The 21,170-nt window shown below is 39.0% G+C and overlaps 2 protein-coding genes across 3 annotated transcripts in view; one reads left to right on the top strand and one right to left on the bottom strand.

Annotated features, from left to right (window-relative positions):
- The first annotated feature begins 3,904 nt into the window (after positions 1 to 3,904).
- esamb (endothelial cell adhesion molecule b) lies at positions 3,905 to 18,362 on the top strand. 2 transcript variants are annotated; one of them, XM_015038858.1, is made up of 8 exons: positions 3,905 to 4,078; positions 5,768 to 5,913; positions 8,013 to 8,214; positions 8,602 to 8,757; positions 10,870 to 10,914; positions 15,624 to 15,746; positions 15,871 to 16,000; positions 16,638 to 18,362. In XM_015038858.1, exons 2-8 carry the CDS (start codon positions 5,788 to 5,790, stop codon positions 17,113 to 17,115), a joined length of 1,260 nt encoding a protein of 419 aa, XP_014894344.1. In that variant the 5' UTR covers positions 3,905 to 4,078; positions 5,768 to 5,787; the 3' UTR covers positions 17,116 to 18,362. The 2 variants fall into 2 exon arrangements, with proteins under 2 accessions (XP_014894344.1, XP_014894431.1); XM_015038945.1 differs by lacking the exon at positions 10,870 to 10,914 and having other exon boundaries at positions 3,906 to 4,078.
- Positions 18,363 to 20,126: 1,764 nt separating this feature from the next.
- Positions 20,127 to 21,170, bottom strand: part of acad8 (acyl-CoA dehydrogenase family, member 8) — an 8,779-nt gene continuing 7,735 nt past the window's right edge. The window contains exons 10-11 of the mRNA XM_015038742.1: positions 20,601 to 20,703; positions 20,127 to 20,522 (exon numbers count right to left, since the gene is read on the bottom strand). Of these exons, the coding sequence (XP_014894228.1) occupies positions 20,467 to 20,522; positions 20,601 to 20,703 (159 nt within the window). The 3' untranslated portion in view covers positions 20,127 to 20,466. The remainder of the gene's footprint in view (positions 20,523 to 20,600; positions 20,704 to 21,170) is intronic.

Raw genomic sequence — 21,170 nt, 5'->3', positions numbered from 1 at the left:
TTCCAGCAAATGACTGAGGACAGATGGTATATCTGACTTCCAGTTTTTACAGGAACTTCAAGGGCTGGTTCAGGTACCACAGGATGTCTGATATCGTCTGGACTGTCTGGCCATGGCAGTGTCAGGGTCATCACATCTGTACCATTTAAGAAGCAATCACTCTTTATGTTGGACTTGCAGGTGCCACAATTTTCTGAAATCCTATTCCAATATCTCCCTAGAAGACTACATGTAGTGTCACCTTGTTGTTCCTTTGGAAGAAGAATGACAGGACCAAAGCTATGAATAATTTGTGAACACTTCTGACATCGTTCACAACAGTCAGCTGTGTACAGCTTACAGTCTGTGGTGATGCCATACTTGGCCATACTGGACATGTAAAACATCAGGACTCCTGGCTTGTCCTGATGTTTTACATCCCTGATCTGCAGAGTTTCAAGGAGTTCATTCTGAACTGCAAAGACTTCATGTGGAGGAAAGTCTCTACCTGGATGGTGGATTGCTTCAAAGAAAAACCTTGCAAGCAATGGTGTCTCTGCAAAAAGATCAGCAATCTCCTGAGGAAACTGAGCCACAGTTTCCTCAGTTCATCATGAACAGTTTCCTCAGTTCATCATGAACTTGACAACGGTCAAGTTCATGACGCTTTGCGTGGTGGCATTCATCCAACAATTGAAAAATGATTTGGAAAATTTGCAGAAATACATAGCTGGGTCAAGATTGACATCCCTGTGGACGAAATCTTGTGTTATTTTGATTTCCATCTTCAGAGTTTTCTTCTGAAGAAGATGATTCCTCTGACGAAGAAAGCTCATACACTTCTCCAAAATGTTCCCACATATTTTCAGCATTTGAGCTTCCCGAACGACCTTCCTCATCCTTAGAGGACGCATCCAGTTCTTCAGCATCCATGCTGTAAATATGGTCAGGGTCATTTTGAGTGTCATTGTCTGAGCTTTCTTCATCAGAAAACCATTCTTCTGATGAAGAATACTCTGAGATTTCATCAAAATGTGACTCAACATCCAGTCCCAGCATTTCCTTCCTCAGAGGAAACTTCATTGTTTGTAGCGTCCATGGTCTCAAAACTATCTGTGGAATTTTGAATTCCATCCTTAGAGTTTTCATCAACTGAAGATTCTTCCTCCGTTGAAGAATCAATAAAGATTATTTCAAAATTCATCAGACTTTCCTTGCTGTCACAGCTTGCTTGAACAGCCAGGTCGACGTGTTCATGGGGAATATAAACACTTTCAAAAGCATTAAAGTCTTCAAAAGTGTTTTCAGTGTTTACTTCAGTATCCCCAGCGCAAGCTTCCAAGTGCAGCTTTGTTTTGATTTCAGTAACACTTTCCAAATCAACTGTGTCCTCAGACGTCAAATCCTCCTCGATGGTTACTTCCTCAACTTCAGAGGAAGTTTCCATGTCTTCCGGCATAATCTCCTCAAAACAAAAGTACTTCCATCTATTGTCCTCTTTGCTTTCCACTAAAAGTCCTTCATCTTGTACCGAATCATCTCTGTGTTTTAAGTTTTCTTCGGCGACATCCTCAAAACAAAAGTACTTAAAACTTTCGTCAGAAGGGCTCTCTTCTGGAATTTCTTCATCCTTAGTCCTATATCCCAGGAGTTTTTCAACTCCCTTCGTCACGAGATAGCCAAGGCCCCAACCGATCGTAAGAATCATTTTTACTGCGCTGGAAATACTTTCTAAAATCACTCCTAGAAATTGTCTTTCTCGAAGAGTTCTACCTCCAACGAAGTTGAAAAGGGGATTCTTGTATTCCAAATGATGATAATAATCTTTTGATTATTTATGACATCATTGATGAGAACATTGATGACATGATGATGTCAAACAACCATGTGTCAGGTTCTTGTTTGTTTTAGTTGCTATGGAAACACAATGAGTTATGTATGATGTAAGACTACTGTCAATTAAAAATCCATTCGTAGACATCTAAATTTGTGAATGTAAGTCAATAACTGCATAAATTTAGGTTTTGTATTTGTCCTGTTTTCCAACTCAGACATACGTGTAGAAATCAAAAATTTTACCTATGAGAATACCCATAAACAAATAAATTAATACAAGTGTTTTTGAAGAAATTGTAAATTAAGTGAAAACAGCAGATACAAAGTACAGATATGTATTGAGTGATTGTTGATGTTTTGAGGAGAGATTAGCCTGGCTATTGCCTTCCTACGCAATTCAGTTTTTTTTTTTTATTATTATTTCTAATGCATTCTTGGGCATCTTCCTACATATTTCTGCTCACTTCTGTGTGGAACCATCAGCCGTTATGGCCTCTCATTATGATGCAGGTCCCAAAGGTCAGAACTGCAGTGGGTAAGAAGGCTTTCAAATTTTCTGGCCTGTCACCTGCAGTAATGCACAGAAGGATTTAAAGTTATCATCTCTTATTACCTTGTGGAAATTCAAATCAATTTTAAAGGACAAGAGACATCGGCTTACTTGGCTTCCGTAACTGCCCTTATGTTTTAGAACGTAATGTCTCGTGGTTGTGTGTTGTGTGTGTCCGGTCGTATATTTTGGATTTGTTGTATGTTTTATGCTGCGTATAGGCACTCGGCTTGGCGTATATGCACTCTTTTAAAAGATGCTTTTAATTTAATAAAGTTATTTCCCCGGTTAAAATAAAGGATGCATTATTAGAATTGAGATTACCCTCATTTTACGATTGCTCGCTATTATCTAAAATCGACTTTTTAAGCTTTATACCATGTCATAATGTTATTCGCTTATCAAAAACATACCTGCAGTTTTGCTTTAATTCTTTCATGAATGTTTGAAAAATCCTTGAGTCTCCCGTGACAACCGTCCGGGGGTGTCTAAACGCTTGCTCTCCTTTTACAATAAACAATGTTTTAAAGAGTATGTTTTATTTTTACTTTGAAATGTGAGGAGAATTCAGTTTCGATTGCTTTAGTTAACTTAATGATGTAAATACACCTTGAAAAGTAATTTAAACTACGGAAAAAAAATATTTGGAAAGATTTATTTTGAACTTTGGTTCTTAATCCCTTTTCTATAGCTAGTTAAATCCCATTAGCCATGCAGTGTCTCCATCTGCAATAATGTTCTCTATCAAATTTTGAGACTTTTTCTTTTTTTAAGCTTTATTTTGGAACAGCATATTTAATCCCTTTTTCCTCACTAGTTAAGTTCCATTAGTGATGTAGAATCTACTTTTTTTTTATAATATCCTTTATGAAATAGGCTTTTATTTTGCTAAGCAGTATTAAGCCTTATTTTGAAAGGCCAAAATAATCCCCTTATCAAGCTCCATTAGGATATTGAACACGATTTTGTTGTGATGTTATCTATGAAACATTGAGGCTTTAATTTTTAGGAATTTCTGTCAGATTTCCTACAAGAGACAACATAATCCCTTTTTTTTAGTTTTAACATTCTTCAGCCTAACTGGTGAAACTGTCTCTGATATTTGGACACTTTCCCTCTTTTAATTTCAGTGGCACTTGACATAACTTGACATAAATGCGGCGGTCGTTCTTTTTATTTTCTTTCTGTCAACTTTGCAATTATTTCTGGGTTATTTTGAGTTACTGAAATACTTTTTTTTTCTTTTTGGTACGAGTTGGTTAGGCGAGAGGCAAAATACGAAATCTCCCCAAAAACTATATCTATATTAGAAAATGGTTCAACCTGGTTTTTTGTTCTTACGTTTTGTTACCCAAACAACATTTGTACTTTCCACCTGCGAGCCTCCACCCGCAGTTCTCTCGTCTCTTCTCATTCTGAAAAAGAAAGAAGGCGTGTCCAGCTGGGCAGATGTGTCCATCTCAGCAGGCGGTCTGGTCCGCTCGCTCTCTTTTCATCTCTTGTTCGCCCATGATCCCGTCTGAGCACATGAGGCACACATTTCTCCGTTTTCCTCTCGGCAGCCGGAGGGCTTTTAGGGGCAGCTGGAGCTCTGCTTTCACTTTTTCGTTGTAGTTTCTGAATAAAGCTTCAAACTGGAGACGCAGATAGAAATCGGCTGCTGGGATCAGCTGATCCAGCTTCAGCTGTCGGGTTCTGGTGACTGGGCACCTTGTGAGTCTGAAAGTTTCCTCTCACATCTTTTTCTCTTTCAAACTTTCAGCATTATTTTGTCAGTTTTGTTTGCCGGTCACGCAAACTTATTGACTCGTTTCCTTCTTTCTGTAACAGGTGTTCATGTGAGATTGTCCTTTTCAGATTTTAATTGAGTTAAATGAGCTTTTTCTAAAAACATCTGTTCATCTGGGATATATGTGCAGTTCTTGTTTTTTTTTTTTTTGTCATTTTGTAAAATTTTACATATGTTGATGATTTTATGAACTTATTCACTAATTAAATCATTTCCTCATTCAAACTTTATTTTATACTTCCATTGTTTGTATGTGCGTTTCACCCATATTAATCAAAAAATAAAGTTGGTTTAAGATTCATTTTACGCACAAGATAGCATACTCATCGATTTCATGTAAAATTATTTCATGACATTTTGCTTGGATGCAACTTTCACTTTACCATAGTTTTACAATCATTACACAAAAAATAAAGAGGAAGAACATATAAAGGGGTCTAATTGGTTTTAATTAATGCAGAAATGCATTAATTATTCCCATTTTGACAAAAATAACATGACAAGCAGAATATCTATGGTTGTTTTTTTGTATAATAGCATAATTGTTATTTTGATGCCAATACCTAGACTTTGGTGAAATTATAAATGCTTGTTGAACTCAATCAATTATTATGGCCTCTATACCATTCAAAGCTGTGGAGACACTGTACAGATTCCCTTTATTAAATTTTACATAATTATCTTTTTTTCATGATTGTAAATATGTCTATAGATAAAATGTTTAAAAGCACTTTTCAAGTAGCCTAAATGCGCTTAACAACAAGCCGATAGTTGATTAAAAAGCTGATTTATCTTTGTAAGTAGCCTGCCTGCACTCTGCTGCTCGACAGACATGCTAGGAGCACAACACGTTAAAACAGCGTTAGCTTAATGTGAGTGAAAAGTGGAGTCCTCTTAGTTTCTGAATTTTGGTGTTTTTATTATATTCCAAACAGCTTTATTTGTCATTTTTTGTCAGTGAAGAAAAAGTTAACTGACCTTCATTCAGCTGGCTTGCCAGCAGCGCACAGCAACAAGTGGGGGTGAGCAGGTGTTGAGTGACTCATTGCTAGCTGCAGCTAGTTAGCGCTAATTACTTATGTTTAGGCATAAGATACATCAAATTTTAAGTGTGTTTGATTTCCTGTGATTAGTGTGTTCCATGATTGACTTTCTTTAGTTGTGATACCTGAGTATAAATGTTGTAGACTCTGAAATCATTCATCCTGCTTTCTTGTGAGTTAGTCATGCCAGTTATCACAGGTTTCCAAAGCAATATCAATAAGAAGAAAATTAATGGAAATATAATAATTCTAAAAATTATGAGGCTAATAATTAAGAAAAATACTAAAATGTGAAGTGGTTTTTAGATGTGGAAAGAAAAACAAAGAATTGTCCAGTGGAGTTTATTATTATTTATCTTCAAAGGTTTTGTGTTTGCAAAACCAAACCAGGCATTTTTAAAATTTACTCAAATCACAGGAAAATGATGTAAAATATTCCAGAAAAAAGAATTTGATTTATTATTGTGACATTATGAAGCGAAGCACAGTGATTAAAAACATCTTTGCCTCTTAGACCTGCACAATTAACACCTTATTAACCCCATGTACGATCCTGTGTTGTTTGCCCAGGTGACACCCGGAAGGTGGAGATGCCCAGCAGAGAGATGGAGGTGGTGAAGGGCCAGATGGTGGTGTTACAGGCCTGGTACAGCCCCAGCTCCGACATCTCCCAAAACACCGTCATTTGGCACTTTACAGGGAATGAGTCCAAGCAGGTGAGAAGCATAATGCTGGGAAAGTGGGAGCATCTACTCTAAAATAAATGTCTTGATTACAAAATACACATTTTGTTCAGTTGTACACAGTTGTAGCTGTCTTAGATCTAGTGTTAGGAGTTTGAAACGTGGCTTTAAAGGATCGAATTTGAGGAAAATATCAATCAATCAAATTTTATTTGTATAGCACATTTCAGCAGCAAGGCATTTCAAGGTGCTTTACATAATTAAAGAAAACAAAATAAGAACAGCATGTGACATTGAATAAATAGTAAGAAAGAGAAAGAGATTTTGGAGGAAAAAAAACAACATACTTTTGTTTTGAAATTTCCTCCGAAATTTAAGTCACAAATTTGCGTGGAAGCATTTACTTTATTTCAAGTTTACATTTCAAAAGCATTGACAAAAAACTTGTTTAGATGTAAATCAGTCCTGACAGAGAGTTTAATCTCCAAAGTTAGATTCTGAGTTTTTTTGCGTCAATAAATTCCATTGTGACCTTTTTCCCTCTGGGTGTTTCCAGCGTTTTTCGAGCTGCGTTGTGGATTTGTAAACCTGCCGCCGCCCTCATATGTCCCATGACCCTGTTCAAACCTCTGCTGGTACAAAATGAACAGTCACTATTAAAGAATTACCATAAACTGATGCATTTTTCTGGCTGATCCTCTTGAGAACTACAGCAGAGTTCATTGAACTTAAAATCCCAGGATGAAAATACAACCTAATAGTTTTGTTAGGATACAGTTATTATCAATGTGCTCTTTTTTTTTTTAGCGCCTGACGTCCGCTCACCTTTAAATCAAAGGCCAACAAAACATGGATTATTTTTATGTTGCAGGAGAATGCCACTTTTGTTCCTGATCTGCAGAGCTCAGGATAATATCTAACTTTACAGCTAATGATAATTCACAGTTAAAGGCGGGAACTAAGGATAAATGTCCATATCGACACCTTCTCTCTTGCTGCTGCGCACTTCCGTCCTGCAGATGCAGACGCATAGCTGCGCACGCGATTAACATAATCTAAACAATTTCAGCGTGTGATGCCTGTGAGCTTATCTCAGACGGAAAATCAGCCTAAATTTCAACATCCTCCATCTGCAGGCATCAGGATTATCTTCATGTCAGGATGTCCGCTTCTGTTGTTAATCTGCACTTCTTTGCCGGGCTGCCGCCGGCGGTGTGCTTTACAGGAATACATAAAGTTCATGGCCTTTGAAATTTTGCACGTTTTTAGTTTATTTATTGGGGATCCTGTATAATAGAGCAACACAAAGCGGCAGCATCAGGTGGAAGAGTTCAAAGAGGATCACTGATTTTGTAAGGTATTAAAAAACTGTGCAATTGTAACAAAACATTTAACTGTTTTTTTGTTACAAACCTGAGTTTGTACATGTCTGTTCCTACTTTTTGGGAAGATCGCAGCCTTGTTTGTCTGTGTAAATCACAGCCACAGGAAGCTGTGTGGCATTTACTAAGGCTAGAGCTGCTTCATATCCTCCAGTTTCTACGTTCAAATACATTTCCTGAATCATCTTTATAATCATTTTGCTGCAGAATAAATATATAAATATTACATTAAAGAACTTTTAGATTGTAATGTAATATTTACACTCCTATGTCAATAAACATGGTCTAAATGATTAAATCTAGCTCTCAGCGAGATTTTTTTTTCTGAGATTATACACAATTTATTACCATTGTTGTATATTTATATAAAGAATATGCAATATTATACCGTTGGATTGATTTTTTCAGTCTTTTGTTCTTAACACAAAATATCTGCAACGTCACTTATTTATCTAGAAACAGCTTTGTAACTTTGTAAGACATGTTTTTTTTTGTGTTACTTCTGCATTTACTGCAACCAGATACAAAAACAGGTGCAAATTGCTGCCCACTGTTGGACTTGAGAGGCAGGGTTGCTCCTTCGTACATTTGTGCAATCTGCTTTGTGAATCTGATGCAGAAATCCAGAAAAAGATTGGAGCAGAACAGCTGCAAAAAAGTGGAGAAGATCGCTCTTCCACGCGAACAAGCGTTTCCTTTTTTCCAACAATAATTAACATCCCAATACCGATCTCCTCTCTCTCTGCGCAGGTGATTAACTTTAGTTCAGGTAAAGTTGGGCACGGACAAAACGAGTTCACCAAGAGAGTGGGCTTCAGCGTGACCATGCCCTCCGCCAACCTCTCCATCTACATCAACAACACGCAGGAGAGCGACTCGGGCCTCTACTTCTGCCACGTCATCGTCCCCGGAGGGCGCGGCATTTCCGGAGAGCTGCGGCTTAACGTCAAAGGTAACGAAACCTTTGACAACGCTCGAATATGTGGAATCTTTACAACTTCAGGGCAAGCAAGCACATTTTGAGGGATTTTGGATTGAGGCAGTCCGCTAAAGGAAAACATAAGAAACCAAACTCATCTGCTGTTAAGGGATTCGGTAAGCTCTGAGAAAATTATGTCATCTTCCAGAAGCAGATAGAAACAAGAGCGAGAGGCGGGAGGACGGGGAGGGGGATCTAATATCTACTTATTTTTATGCAATCTGGCCAGTGCCCTAAGAAATCTCTACATCACCCGCAGTGGATTAAAACAAATGTGCATGTTCAGGAAAGGGTCACGGATGTATTTTCTCATCTAACATGTGTTAATATGCCGTAACAACCGCATATGTCTGTGTCCAGTCCCGCCCTCGCCGCCCCTCTGCAGCATGACGGGGAACCCGGTGGTGAATGGCAACGTGACTCTGAGCTGCAAGTCCAGCCAGGGAAAACCCGCCCCTCACTACAAGTGGACCAAGGCCGCGCCCACGTCCGAGGTCTTTTTCTCCCCAATGCAAAGTGAGTACGTCTGAATGGAAGTCGACTCAAACACTTTGTGCACCTACGTTTGAAATAATCAGGACTAAACAGTAAAAACTGTCTTCCTTAACAGGATTTCAGACTTTCTGTAGCTCAGCCCAGACCATGTAGACACGCTGCATGTTGTTGTTTACATCAGGAAATTTCGGAGGGCAAAAAGACTCTTCTTTCACTCTCCATCCAAAGCGCGCAGTCCAACAACTCTGTTAGCAAAATGAAACCTAGAGATGTGGGTATTATTCATTTAGTGCGGTACGCCGCAGCAAAGAGAAAATAACACAGAAAAACCATTGAACAGCTCAAAACTGCTCGTTTTTTTCCTGTTTCTCGCTCTCTGTGTCAGCTATGCTACACACGGAGCTGTAGCCATAGCAACTGACTGACAACAGCTCCATCGGTGTGTCGGGTGGACAACACCTAAAAAATAACATGCAAACATTTCCCACTCAAAGAACAGAACATTGAATATGTTAAAGTTTTGTTTTCAGGCTTGACGTTTATTTTGCGATTATTAATAAGCGATCGTCTGAACATAGCTGAGGTTGATTAGCTAATTTAAACACCTGCTCTACTGATGATTTGTCAGACAGTGTGTGAGTCGCCATTTTTTTAAATTAAACTGAACCAGAACACACTGAGTTCTTCAGCACATCTACATCTTAAAGTGTCAAAGTCAAGCTAGCATAGCTGACCTCTTTAGTAGCAAAGCCCTGCGTTCCTTTTTTTTTACATCTCACTCCTGCATTGACGATTTAGCAGAACGTTGACAACCTGACACCTAAAACCGATGCTAGTCCTCGTTGGGAAGCAGTTCTTTGGAGGGCGGGCATGACAAAGAACTGAGTTACTTTTAACATAATTATATTCAAAAGACACAATTTCACACTGCACATACTGACTAATAAAGACAGTATTTTGCCAATTTGTCACATTCTTACTATTTCCACACACCTTCTGTTCCTTTGTTTGGCACAACAGAAGCTATTTCAACGTCTTTTCAGTCTGAGTTCAGGCTTTGCAATGAAGGAAGGTTGACTCACATTAATAAGATGTAAGCAGAACGGGGAAAAATGATTGGAGAAATCCTCTGAGGTCTCTGAAATATTAACGGCATGCCATTTGTGGCAGGCATTACTATTTTTCATAAATCATGTACAGAATCAGCTGCAAAATAATTAAAATCTCATGTCTCTCCCAGCAGACACATGGAAGCAGGATGTTACTTTTTCTTCACTCTGTACTGGATGTCTAATCATATTACAGAAACACCAAAAGAGGCGCTGTTCTGTTGAGCCAATTACCTTGAAAACAGTCCTTAGTACCGACTTTATCTTTCTTAAAGACAGTTTGTTAAAGTTTTACTGATGCTTAACCAAAGCGTTAGCTTAAATGCTTAAAATCTTCTCACGTTTTACACAAAGGAATCAAGTCCTGTAGAGATAAGATATACCTCAGGGACACTTTCTTGATTTTCCACAGCGCGCTGCGGCGTGAAATCCTCTTTTTTTTTCTTTTTTTTTTTTTTTTTGCAGATGGAAGCGCACAGTTATCCCTTCTCTTTGCATGCCACATGCATTATTTCACAGATTTTATGGACGCTTCTTTTCAGACGCTGCTGCAGAGACAAATGCCATCTGTTTCCGAACAACGGGACTAAGAATGATTGATTGCGTATTGACTTAACTGCTTTTTGATCCCTCGGCCTTCATCTCTTTATTGCTGAAAAGTCCCCAGACTCGTAAGAGGAAAACTACTCCCTCTGATTGTCCATTAACTCAGGTTTTAGCGGGCTGTCCGCGCAGACGCATCACATTGTCAACGCTCAACTTTATCCGATGTGCTGATGCTAACTTGTCTGGGTCTGAAATTGCTCTGCCGTCACTGCTTTTTTTCCCCCCAGCATTCTCTCTCTTTCTCTGTCTGTTGACTCTTTCATATTCATGATTTCCTGCTGAAATCTATAGGTTGCTTGATCGCCCCCTCCCTCCTTCCTATCAGTTTGCTCCACTTCTTCCTCATCGTCATCGTCTCATTCACGCTCGCTCTTTCTCTCTCTGTGTTTACCATCTTTCCTCCTACATAAAATCCCAGAATGGAGAGCCTGCCCCCAGCCCATGCTTGTCCTTGGGTTCATGGGTAAGGCTTTTCAATCATACATTCTCCCTCCCACCGTCCACCTAAAAAGTAAATAAATAAAAAAAATAATAATCCTCCCCTTTCTGAGGAGTTGTATTTTCTCGCCTGTACCTGCCATTTGTTGGAACGTCAGAAAAAGATTTAAAGGGAAGAAACAACCCATAAAATAAAAAAAAATAGGGCATTAATTTTTTTCCCCCCAATTGACTTGAAAATATTCAGAAACCAAATTTGAAGTTGTGCCGTTATTCTTATTTGCTTAAAAAGGGTGACAATAGTCCTTTAAATCTTTACACCATGCATGTCTTGTTAGATTCTGTTGCTTTTGCAGTAGAGCATATTTACATGTGGAGTGCCTATTATATTTTGTATTTTCACACAAAATACTCAAATACGAAGAGAATCCAAAAGATTCTCAGTTTGATTCGAGCTGCATGTGCTCTAGTAACCATCACCTCACTCTTCAGTCAGAGTCGTATGGATCCAGTTCCATTACAAGCTCCATCTCTTCCCAATCTGACACAGCATGCCATCAATAAGTTGCCTCAAAGTCTGTCTCTTATATTGTTTTCCTGACATGTTAGCTTTTGAGCCGTGACAGGCCAGTTTAGGTTCACTATTAACACTCAAAACTGTCTGCACAATGTTTGTTTTGTTGTTGTGGGTGATTTCTTGTACTCCTTTACTGTCCTCTGTATTCTCAGTTAAATTGGTCTTTATATTAACAAATAGAAGTAATGCAGATGTATCTTGGTTATCTGAAGTTGGATGTATGATTGGGAACTTTTTCATGTTCTGCTTTTGTCCGTAAAGCTTGGGAAAGAAGAGAATAAGTGCTTTATCCAGTGAATTTAAAAAAATGTAGCGGTATTTCTGTGGAGCATGTGATTTGTGTGTGGCCATCTTGTTTTGTGTGTTTTGGATGTGAAGTGTATTAAAGCCCATATTGGCTGCACGCCATAAGTACATGACTGGTAGGGCGCATTCACACCAGGCCCATTTAGTCCGTTTTTACTAAACTCTAGTTCATTTCTAGAAAGTCAGGTCGAAAGAGTTAAGTCTGGTCTGCCTAAAACCTGGGTCTCTGTTAGATCAGTGTGAACTCTGGTGCGGTTTGAATACATTTGTGAACGCCTGGGCCCACTCCGAAAGCAGGAAGTGAAATGTAGCACAGGGCATTCTGGGTAAATACAATGCAAGAGTCTAGCGTTAGCGTGAAAAATGGCTAGTTGTCTCTTACAGAAGACAAAAGAGGAATCCTTCAACCACAAAATCTGAATTTACTTCTTTCTATATTTTTTTTTTTTACATTTCATGAAGAAGCAAGTTGCACTTTCTGTCTTCTTCAGTGGTGTTTGTGTCATTTCCTACAGTAGTTACTGTTGCAGCGCCACCACAGACGAGGAGGGGAACAGGTTTTTCAAAAAGGTTGGTTCGTTTGACACAGTGCAATATCAGATGTGAAACAAATCAATCAATCAAGGCCCAGGTTTGAGAAACGGCACTCTGAACAGCTGCCAAGAACCAGGCCCAGGTCTGGTTGTTCAAGCAGCTTCACCCCAAACAGCAGACCTCAAGACGATAAAAGAAGTCTCCAGAATCCCTAAATTGTGCAGATGTTATCCAATTGTGCAGAAGAAAGCCATTGCTCACTTAGGAAGAAAATGACAATAAAAGAAAAATGCAGCATGGAGGTGGACTGGCCACTGTTTGGGACTGATTTGCTCCACCTTTTAAAAAACTTCCTCTCTTCTCCAAAGATATCTTGATTTTGTCACCTGATAAAACCCACTAAAATTATGTTTCTCCCACAAGCTGCAGAGTTGAAAAATCCCACAATCCCCAAACACTGGAAAGGATTAAGTCACAAATTAGCAAACATGCTAATCCATCTTGTGTTTTCATGTTGTGCTGGATAAACCCCACTGGTGTGCTCCAGTTGTTTCCAGGTATATTAAGAGTTACACAGTATTTTGAATTGCCTTGTTGCTGAAAATGTGCTATATAAATAAAATTACCTTACCTTACCATTCACTTCCATTGACTGTGGCTGTGAATCGCAGTGATGGCAGGGATTCTCATCTCAATGTGAAGTAGATTGCCCCCCCCCCGCGTGCACGAGGGGGTCCGATCGTCTTGAACTCGCTCCAGGCTCTGAGTCAGCTGACGTATTGCTAATCTGGCAGCATCGGGTTCATTTCTTTGCAGCTGATTTTCAAGATGGAGGCATGAGATAATCCAACCGAGCCTGATGCAGGGGACACATGCACAGCTGTTTCTATTTGGGATTCGCTTGGATTTTGTCATGTCCTTGACAAGAGAGGCAGGAAACAGTGAAAAGATGATCTGTTTGCTCCGTGAATGAGACACTAACGGGGTGGGTCTTTTGGCTTAGACGAAGAACACTTGTTTGTTTATGTTTTTGAGAACCCATTTTCAAAATTACATTTTCTTTTTCTCTTGACTTTAAAAGTCATCTGCAAGTAAAAAAAATAAGTATTTTTGTCTTTTTGAGGGACATTTTTTTTTGCTGAAGGGGGTGTGAAAAAATATTTAGTGCAAAATCTGATCAATTGTGGTATTCTGTTAATATGTATGTGTGTATATATATATATATATATATATATATACATATATATATACATATATACATATATACATATATACATATATATATATAAACCCATCCTTTTCACTTGTGCAGCAAACAAGATTTGAAAGGCAAGTGAAAAGAAGAAAAATTCTCCTGTTATTTCTTTTTTTTTCCTCATTTTGCTGTGTTGAATGAGAAAGAAGACTAAGAACAATCACACAACTGTTTTTTTTTTCTTAAAAGTGAGCATAAAAGAAATTTGTGATGTGCAAATTTCAAGTTCAAAAAAATGTTCAAATATTTTAATCTTTGTGTTTTTGCATTCACATAACTTTTAAAGTTGACAGAACACAACAAACACAAACATGCAACTAATAGATTAATTTTTAGCCAGTTTTTTTTTTTTTTGCACCAAAATTTTAGAACCTATAAACAACAAACAAGGCTTTAGAGGTGTACATATGTGCAGTTTTAAATTGACATTTCTGTGACTGCATATATAAAATAAACAAGGGTGAGTTTGCAACGGAACGTAAAAGAAAAGCTAGAACTGCAAGCAGTTATGAACTGGTTCCAGGGGGTGTCATCTCTTTAATATTGCTACAAATAAACCCACATTGGATGAAGACATGCTGCAGTATGATGTGGAAGATCGGATTTCAGGGGATTTGAAGTGGAAAGTCCCTCTAGAGGCTTGTTTGTTTTTTTTTCTGCAGCCCGTGTTTGTAGCTTACAATTTTAAAACCAGATGTGCAAAGAGGAACAGATTGTGTAACAGATGCAAACATACTCACCGATATGTCGTAACTTCTGTCTGAGAAATTATTAAAATGCCTGGAGCTGCCGACCAATAGACCTGCGTAAATGCAAACGTGATCTTAACCAAGCAAGGGCAGCAGAAAAAAAACAAACAAAACGGGACACATTCTCTAATAATGACAGCTACTGTCATTTGCTGGGCTGCATGATATCAGGAACAAATTTAATTATTTGTAATATTGCTGAAATTTGCAAATTTGCAACCCAAATTTTACAGTCACCTTTCTTCATCATAACACAACTCATCAGTCACTAAGCACATAGATCCACTGTGAGCACTGGCTTGGACAGCTGGAGTCCTTTTTATTTACTAAATATATATTAACAATATGCAAAGTCTAAGTCCCTGAAGAGCAACAAACAAATTACAATGATCAGCAAGAAGTTTTAGAAAACATGCTGATTTGGTGTTTGATGATTGGACTCAGTTTTATGTAGGAGGGTAACAGGAAGAGATGGTGAATGCAAATGCATGCCACACTTTTAAGATTTTTGTTAAAGAATCCTGAAATGTTCCTTCGTGTTGCCGTATGACTGTCGACCTCTGCAGCCTCTACAGAGTTGACTTCTTTTTGAAAATGCTCCTTAAAAAAAGGATTGTTATGTGAAATTGACTTTTTTGAGCTTTATATCATGTTGCGCTGCTATTCCCTCATCAAAAACACACCTGGAGTGTTTTGTGCTTTGATTCTTTCATGCATGTCTGAAGAATCCTTGACTCTCCCATGGGAACCATTTGTGGGTGCCTAACCCTGGCTCCTCCAGACTAGTGGCAGCTGCAATTAGCAGTTGGAGGAACGCCTGGAGGAACTGCGTATCTTCTGGGCATAAAATGCAAACTACTTCTCAATCCAACGTTCCTAAGAATGGTTGGAAACTGCATAATGACAAACATCATGATGACGTGCTGAAGGAAGTGTCGGAAAGAGCAGGAGCTTTTTAAAGAGACAGAGACCCACTGTCAAAGTGTCAAACTGCGCAGTCAAATTTATTTTAAGTTATGTTTCATATACAGAGCCATAGCAACTAAAGGCAACATAGATACTTGGTTGTGCTGGAAAATAGATAACACCGGCTCATCACAAACATCTCTGGACGAACAGAGAAGCTGTACTTGCACTGAAAGTAAACACTACTTATAAAAAGCTGACTGTGTTTGCTGCAGCCACAAATTAGCTTGTGCGGTTTTGCCCTCTAGTCACTCACTGCTCTCCTCCACAGTCTCCTGACTTGTCTCAACGTTCACAGTAATGTTCCTGAATACGCGTCTGTCTCTAACCGTGCGGTTGTGTTGCAGACGAGAGGCACGGCACCCTCCGGCTGAGCAACCTCACCAAAGGCATGTCGGGGAAGTACATCTGCCGAGCCAGCAACACGGCCGGCTCCGACAGCTGCTCCATTAACCTGGAGGTCATCACCTGTACGTACCCTCGCTCTTCCTCCCCCCCTCAGAGAATCTGCTGGTGCTCCATCACACGCCACAGCTGCAACGCCGAGTCTAAATGCTGCTTGTGGTTTTTGTTTTTTTATTTTCCCCACCACAGCTTCCAACGGTGGAATGATTGCTGCAGCGACTCTGGGGTCCGTGGTGGGGCTGGTCGCCATGGTGCTCATCCTCATATTCATACTGAAGAGGAAGCAGGACACAGAGGAGGAGATGGCCAACGAGATCAAGTGAGGGTTTGACTATGATCGCTTTATCATCTACACTAGGGAATCGAAATTGTCGCAGATTTGTTAAATAGAATCATAAACCGAAGGTATAGCCTAAAGGGAGACTGAATGTTGGTTTTATTTTTGTTCATTCTCGTACAACAAGGCAGCAAAACAGTAATAGCAAGGTTTCCCTCAGTGTATTATAAGCCTGGTGGGCCACCAGGCTAAGATTGGCTTATTTTTTTAAGTCTTTCTAAAATGTTTGCATTTTTTAAGACTATATAGTTGTTGTTCAGGTATTAATCTTCCAATCTTTTAATAACACATAATTAATTATAAGGTGATATTTTAAAATTTCCTGTCAATTTTAAACATTTTTTTAACTCAAAAACACGACGGGCCGCTGGATGAATGACTCCCCTAGTGCCCAACCACCGGGCTTAGCAAATTTTCTGGGAGAAACCTGGAATAGAATACAAAATGCTGGATTAAAGCTGCAGCAGGCAATATATATTAAAAGCTTTTTGTTTTTACACATTTCTTAAAACTGTCACAGTCCTGACGGTATGATATGAGACAGACAGTCTGTGGAAAAAAAAAAAAAACAAAAAAAAACTCGGCCTCTTGAATGTTTTCCTGTCTCTCTCTAACACAGGGAGGACGCTCAGGCGCCAAAGCGAGTGTCGTGGGCCAAGAGCAACACCGGCTCTGACATCGTGTCGAAAAACGGCACCCTGTCCTCCATAGCCACCAGCCCCCGCTCGCAGGACCTCCACCAGCCCAAATTCCCGTACCCGTACTCCCCCATTTCGGCATCGGACACGGGCTCGGTGATCAACGCCTACCAGCTGCGACCCGGGACGGCCTGCAGCCTGCAGGGGCTCCCCGGGTACAACATGGGAGGAGGGACCCCTGCGCGCAAACACAAGAGGCCGCCCAGCGCGAACGGAGGACCACCGCAGATCGCCAGGGCCCCCGTGGTTGGCACCCCGCTGAAAAGAACTGAGGGGCCTCAGCCTCAGGTTCCTGGCCCGGTTGCCGCGTCGCCGCACATCAGCTCCTCCACTCTGACGCGCATGGGGGCCGTCGCCGTCATGGTGCCCGCCCAGAGCCAAGCGGGCTCCCTGGTGTAGCCGGCAGAGGACAGATGGAGAGAACGCCTCGGGGCGCAGAACATTTCCTCACGTCGTCCAAGGAGAAAATGTCCAACGAGGGACTTTATTTGCAAAAACTTCCCTTCAGGTTGTTGAAGGCATCAAACTCAGTGCAGCGTTCCTCGTCTCTCTGCAGCATTTGTTCCGGATGCGTCATTCACGCTCAATACAGAGAAATATATATTTATTTTTACACACCTCGTAATAGAATCCAACCGTTGCGATAGCCTGGTTAGCATTTTGTCTCGATATAAAAACACTGAGAAGTATCCTAAAGGGTTTCGCAGCTAATGGGAAATTAAAACGTTTTGACTACATTTCTAAGCTTTGTATAATAACCTTATAATGGACATTTTTATGTCCCTTTCTCCCTGCCTGTGTAGGGATTAGTCTTGAGTTCACCAGGCGCTAGTTCTGAGCAAAAAAACAAAAACAAACAAAAAAAACAAAGTTCAGGTGCAAGTATTTTGCTTTCCTCAACTTGCTCAAGTTGTGTTTGATTAAAATGTGTTAAGCTGTTGCAGAAATATCAGAGTGATTCCATGGTGTGGTACCGAGCGTTCATTTTTAAAGAATACTTTGCCTGTTACGGTAGCTTGAATGTAAACTAAGTGTTGAGTGTAACGTTGATGGTTTATAATTACGGTGCTTGATTTTCCATCAGCCACCGCAGACTTTTTGGTTTTTAACAAAGAAAACAGCTCAGCGGGTTCAGTCGGTTCTGGTTTTCTTGCAAATGCTGGAAATAATGTGGCTGATGCTGTGAAAGCTGCAATATGTAACTTTTGTTTTTAAAAAGTATGTTTTTTTTTTGTTTGTTTTTTGTACATATTTGTTAAAACTATCACCCTGTCATAACAGTATTGTATATGACCAATTATCTGTAAAAAAAAGAACAAATAAATAAAAAAATAGTTAATGCAGCGATCCCGGTCAGAAACAACCAATCAGAGTTTGGCTGATTGGTTGTTTGGCTCTGATTGGTTGTTTCTGACCAAGCAGTGGAACCACAGGGACGTATCTTAATCCTAATTCTTCTGAGCAAGAATTATGACCATACTGTCATTATACAGTGACAATTTTAACAAATATGTAAAAACATAGTTTGAATGAAAGTTACCTACTGCAGCTTTAAAAGGTTTCACGTGTTATTCAAAATGCAGTTGTCATTTCTCACGTTTATTTTTATTTTTTAAATAAAATATTCTGGATTGTTTGACAACTAATGTGAGTTTTATATTTTGAACATTACGAAAAAAAAAAAATGACCAAAGTGTGAATCAGGCACGAAATATTTGTTTTGAGGAAGATTAGATGTTTTATTTTGGAGTGCAAATACAACCGTACTGCTGATCCCAGACCAGAAATCTGGATAAAAACACTCAAAATGCAGATACAATGACAGACGGGACATGGAAGGCCACTTGGAACAAAAATATGGAGGCAGAAAAAAATGTGTTATTGACAAACGTTTGATTCTTTACAAACTAACATTTTAAAAACATCTAATTTTGTAATGGCATAAAATTAAAATTTTTTCAGTAACTAGTGAAAGTAACTTTGCATTCTAAGCTTATAAACTGTGACAGTGATGTCTTCAAACCTTTATCCCTCAGTTTAATTAGCCCTAAACTTTTGTCTACTATCTGGGCTGCTCACAGTTTGTTTTCCTCAGCTTCACATTGTAAAACAATAAAAATAAAATAAACTTTAAGTCATAATTTTCAGCATGTGAAGAAATATTTACCAACTTATAGAGCTGTTTTGTTTTGGCGTATTTGTCAAATGTTTCATATCATACTAATTTTAACATCAGAGAAATGTAACAATTATGTAATAAGAGACAAACGCCTCCAGACCAACGACGCCCTACATGATAAAGTCATTTCTGCCTCACGTTTAAAAATCATCATCTGTGGTCCACTGCATTTTGGAAATCTGTGTTCAATTTCATTTCCGACACTCAAGCACGAGTACTGCCAGAACCTGACTGACGACATGAAGTAGGCCAAAAAAAAAAAACATTCTTCAATCTAAAGAAGTTCTGTTAAAAAGAAAAACAAATTCATCAACACCTATCAGCGTGGAAAGAGTTACAAAACATTTCAGTGAGCCACAAATGGAGGACGAAGCAGAGGAGTATCCAGCATAACCAAACTACTCAAAGTTCATCCAGGAGGTCACAAAGGTGGGTTTTGGTGGATTCCAAGACTTTTTGGAAAATGCAGCCTTCAATGAAGTGATGAGAGAGAAGTGGATGTTTTTGTAAAGTGTATGTAGTGTTACACCTGATATAAAAAGATGAAAATGTAGTGCACCTACAAAACAACCTACAAGGTTGAACCGTTTTTTGTTTTTGTTTTTAAACATGTTTCTCTGTCTCCGGGTCTTCCAGGCTTAAATATGTTTCTATTGAGCATTTCAAGAGGTAAAAACAGGATGTTTGTATAGAATGGTGATATTATAGTAACTTTAGCATTTGAGTACAGAAAAAAAAGAAATCCCTTATACTTACACTATAAAATTAAAACATCTTACCAAGTACTTTTGTTTAGTTTTTAAGTGCAAATATCTCAACACACCTTAAATGAGACAAAACTAACTTACAAGTAACTTCTCTGCAAGTTATTGTAACTTTTTTTAAGTGAAGAATTTGTTCATACTGATTTGAAAAAAAGTATCAGTTCCACTGGTGGATTTTTTCACTTCTCTTTTGTTATAAATGAAATAATCTCCCAGTAAAACTAACACTTGTTCTTATCAATTTGACTTAGAACAAGCTCTTAAATCTTGAAGAAGAGTTACTTGTAAATTAGTTTTGGCTTATTTTAATTGTATGAAGATATTTGCAAGACAAAACTACTTGGTAGTACTTTGTGTTTTTGCAGTGTCAGGATTGTTCTGGAAATGAAATCTTGACCTTCTACTTCCATTATATCTGTCTATTACTTTGCAAAATCTGAGCAGGGGAACAGTTTTTTTTTTTTTTGACTTAGGCAGATAAATCAGAAAAACATTTATGTGGCCAATATTTTAGTTTTAATGAACTATGATTGTAGACTTTAATACATGAAAACCTGTGCAGTTCCTGATAAGGTGCTGCACTTTGCATTAGAGGATAAACTTGATTTCCACCTTAAGAGCCCTGTCACAGCTCAGAACGCAGCAAATAATCTGATGCTTCACCTCAAAAATAACATCTCATTTACACCAACCTCTCTGATAATTTCTGTCAAAACTGGAAGAAGTGTGATCAGGACCGGCCACACTGTCGCAATAAATCAAGACCACAACTACGTGGTCCGTTTGGAGGCGGTGGGAACAGATTTATCACGACTCTGTGAGCAGGTTTCGAGAAATAATCATCCTCATCACCTCGTTGGTTCCTGCAGGAGACAATAAAAGATGTAAGCCCATAAATAAAACTGAGATCTGCTGCTGCCAAAAGGAGAACAGGAGCCCACCCTCAAGAATCTGATGGACTCGAATGTCCCGCACAAACTGCTGCACCGCGTAGTCCTTCAGGTAACCGTAGCCACCGTGCATCTGGAGAGCCTGGTTGCACACCTGTGGAAAAAGAAGACATGAGAATAGTTTGGAGAAAACTTTTTTTGGATGCGTTTCCAAACTAAACCGGTGGGATAATCCCGGCTGTGAATGATGACCAATCAGTGACATTTCATCCGTCGATGGGAGAGTTTTGGAGTAAAAGGTTTACCAACGCCAGGAGGGGATTCAGAATCCACTTCTGATATTAAATGTGCTTTTTGTCTGTTGTCCCAAAGCTGTTTAACTCAAATAAGAGGAGTTTGTGTTTTTTGTGGGGGGCTATTTTTTTTAAAGGTCCTACTGACCCAGATGCAGAAAGGTTTATATAATGAAAAAAGTAGGTTAGCTGCCAGTAAAAGCCCAGCATTACCATTTTCTAGTGAGTTTCCACTCAAAAGTTTTATTTATTTTACCACCAATTTTTTTTTTTTTTTTTTTTTTTTTTATTAGTTTTTTTTTTTTTTGGAGTTAAAAAAAAAACCTTT

This window comes from Poecilia latipinna, unplaced genomic scaffold (genome assembly GCF_001443285.1).
Source record: "Poecilia latipinna isolate Pla-1442-1.1 unplaced genomic scaffold, P_latipinna-1.0 Scaffold1, whole genome shotgun sequence".
Lineage (NCBI taxonomy): Eukaryota > Metazoa > Chordata > Actinopteri > Cyprinodontiformes > Poeciliidae > Poecilia > Poecilia latipinna.
Note: the sequence above shows the minus strand (reverse complement) of the source record. Positions and strands in the feature narration are given on the sequence as shown.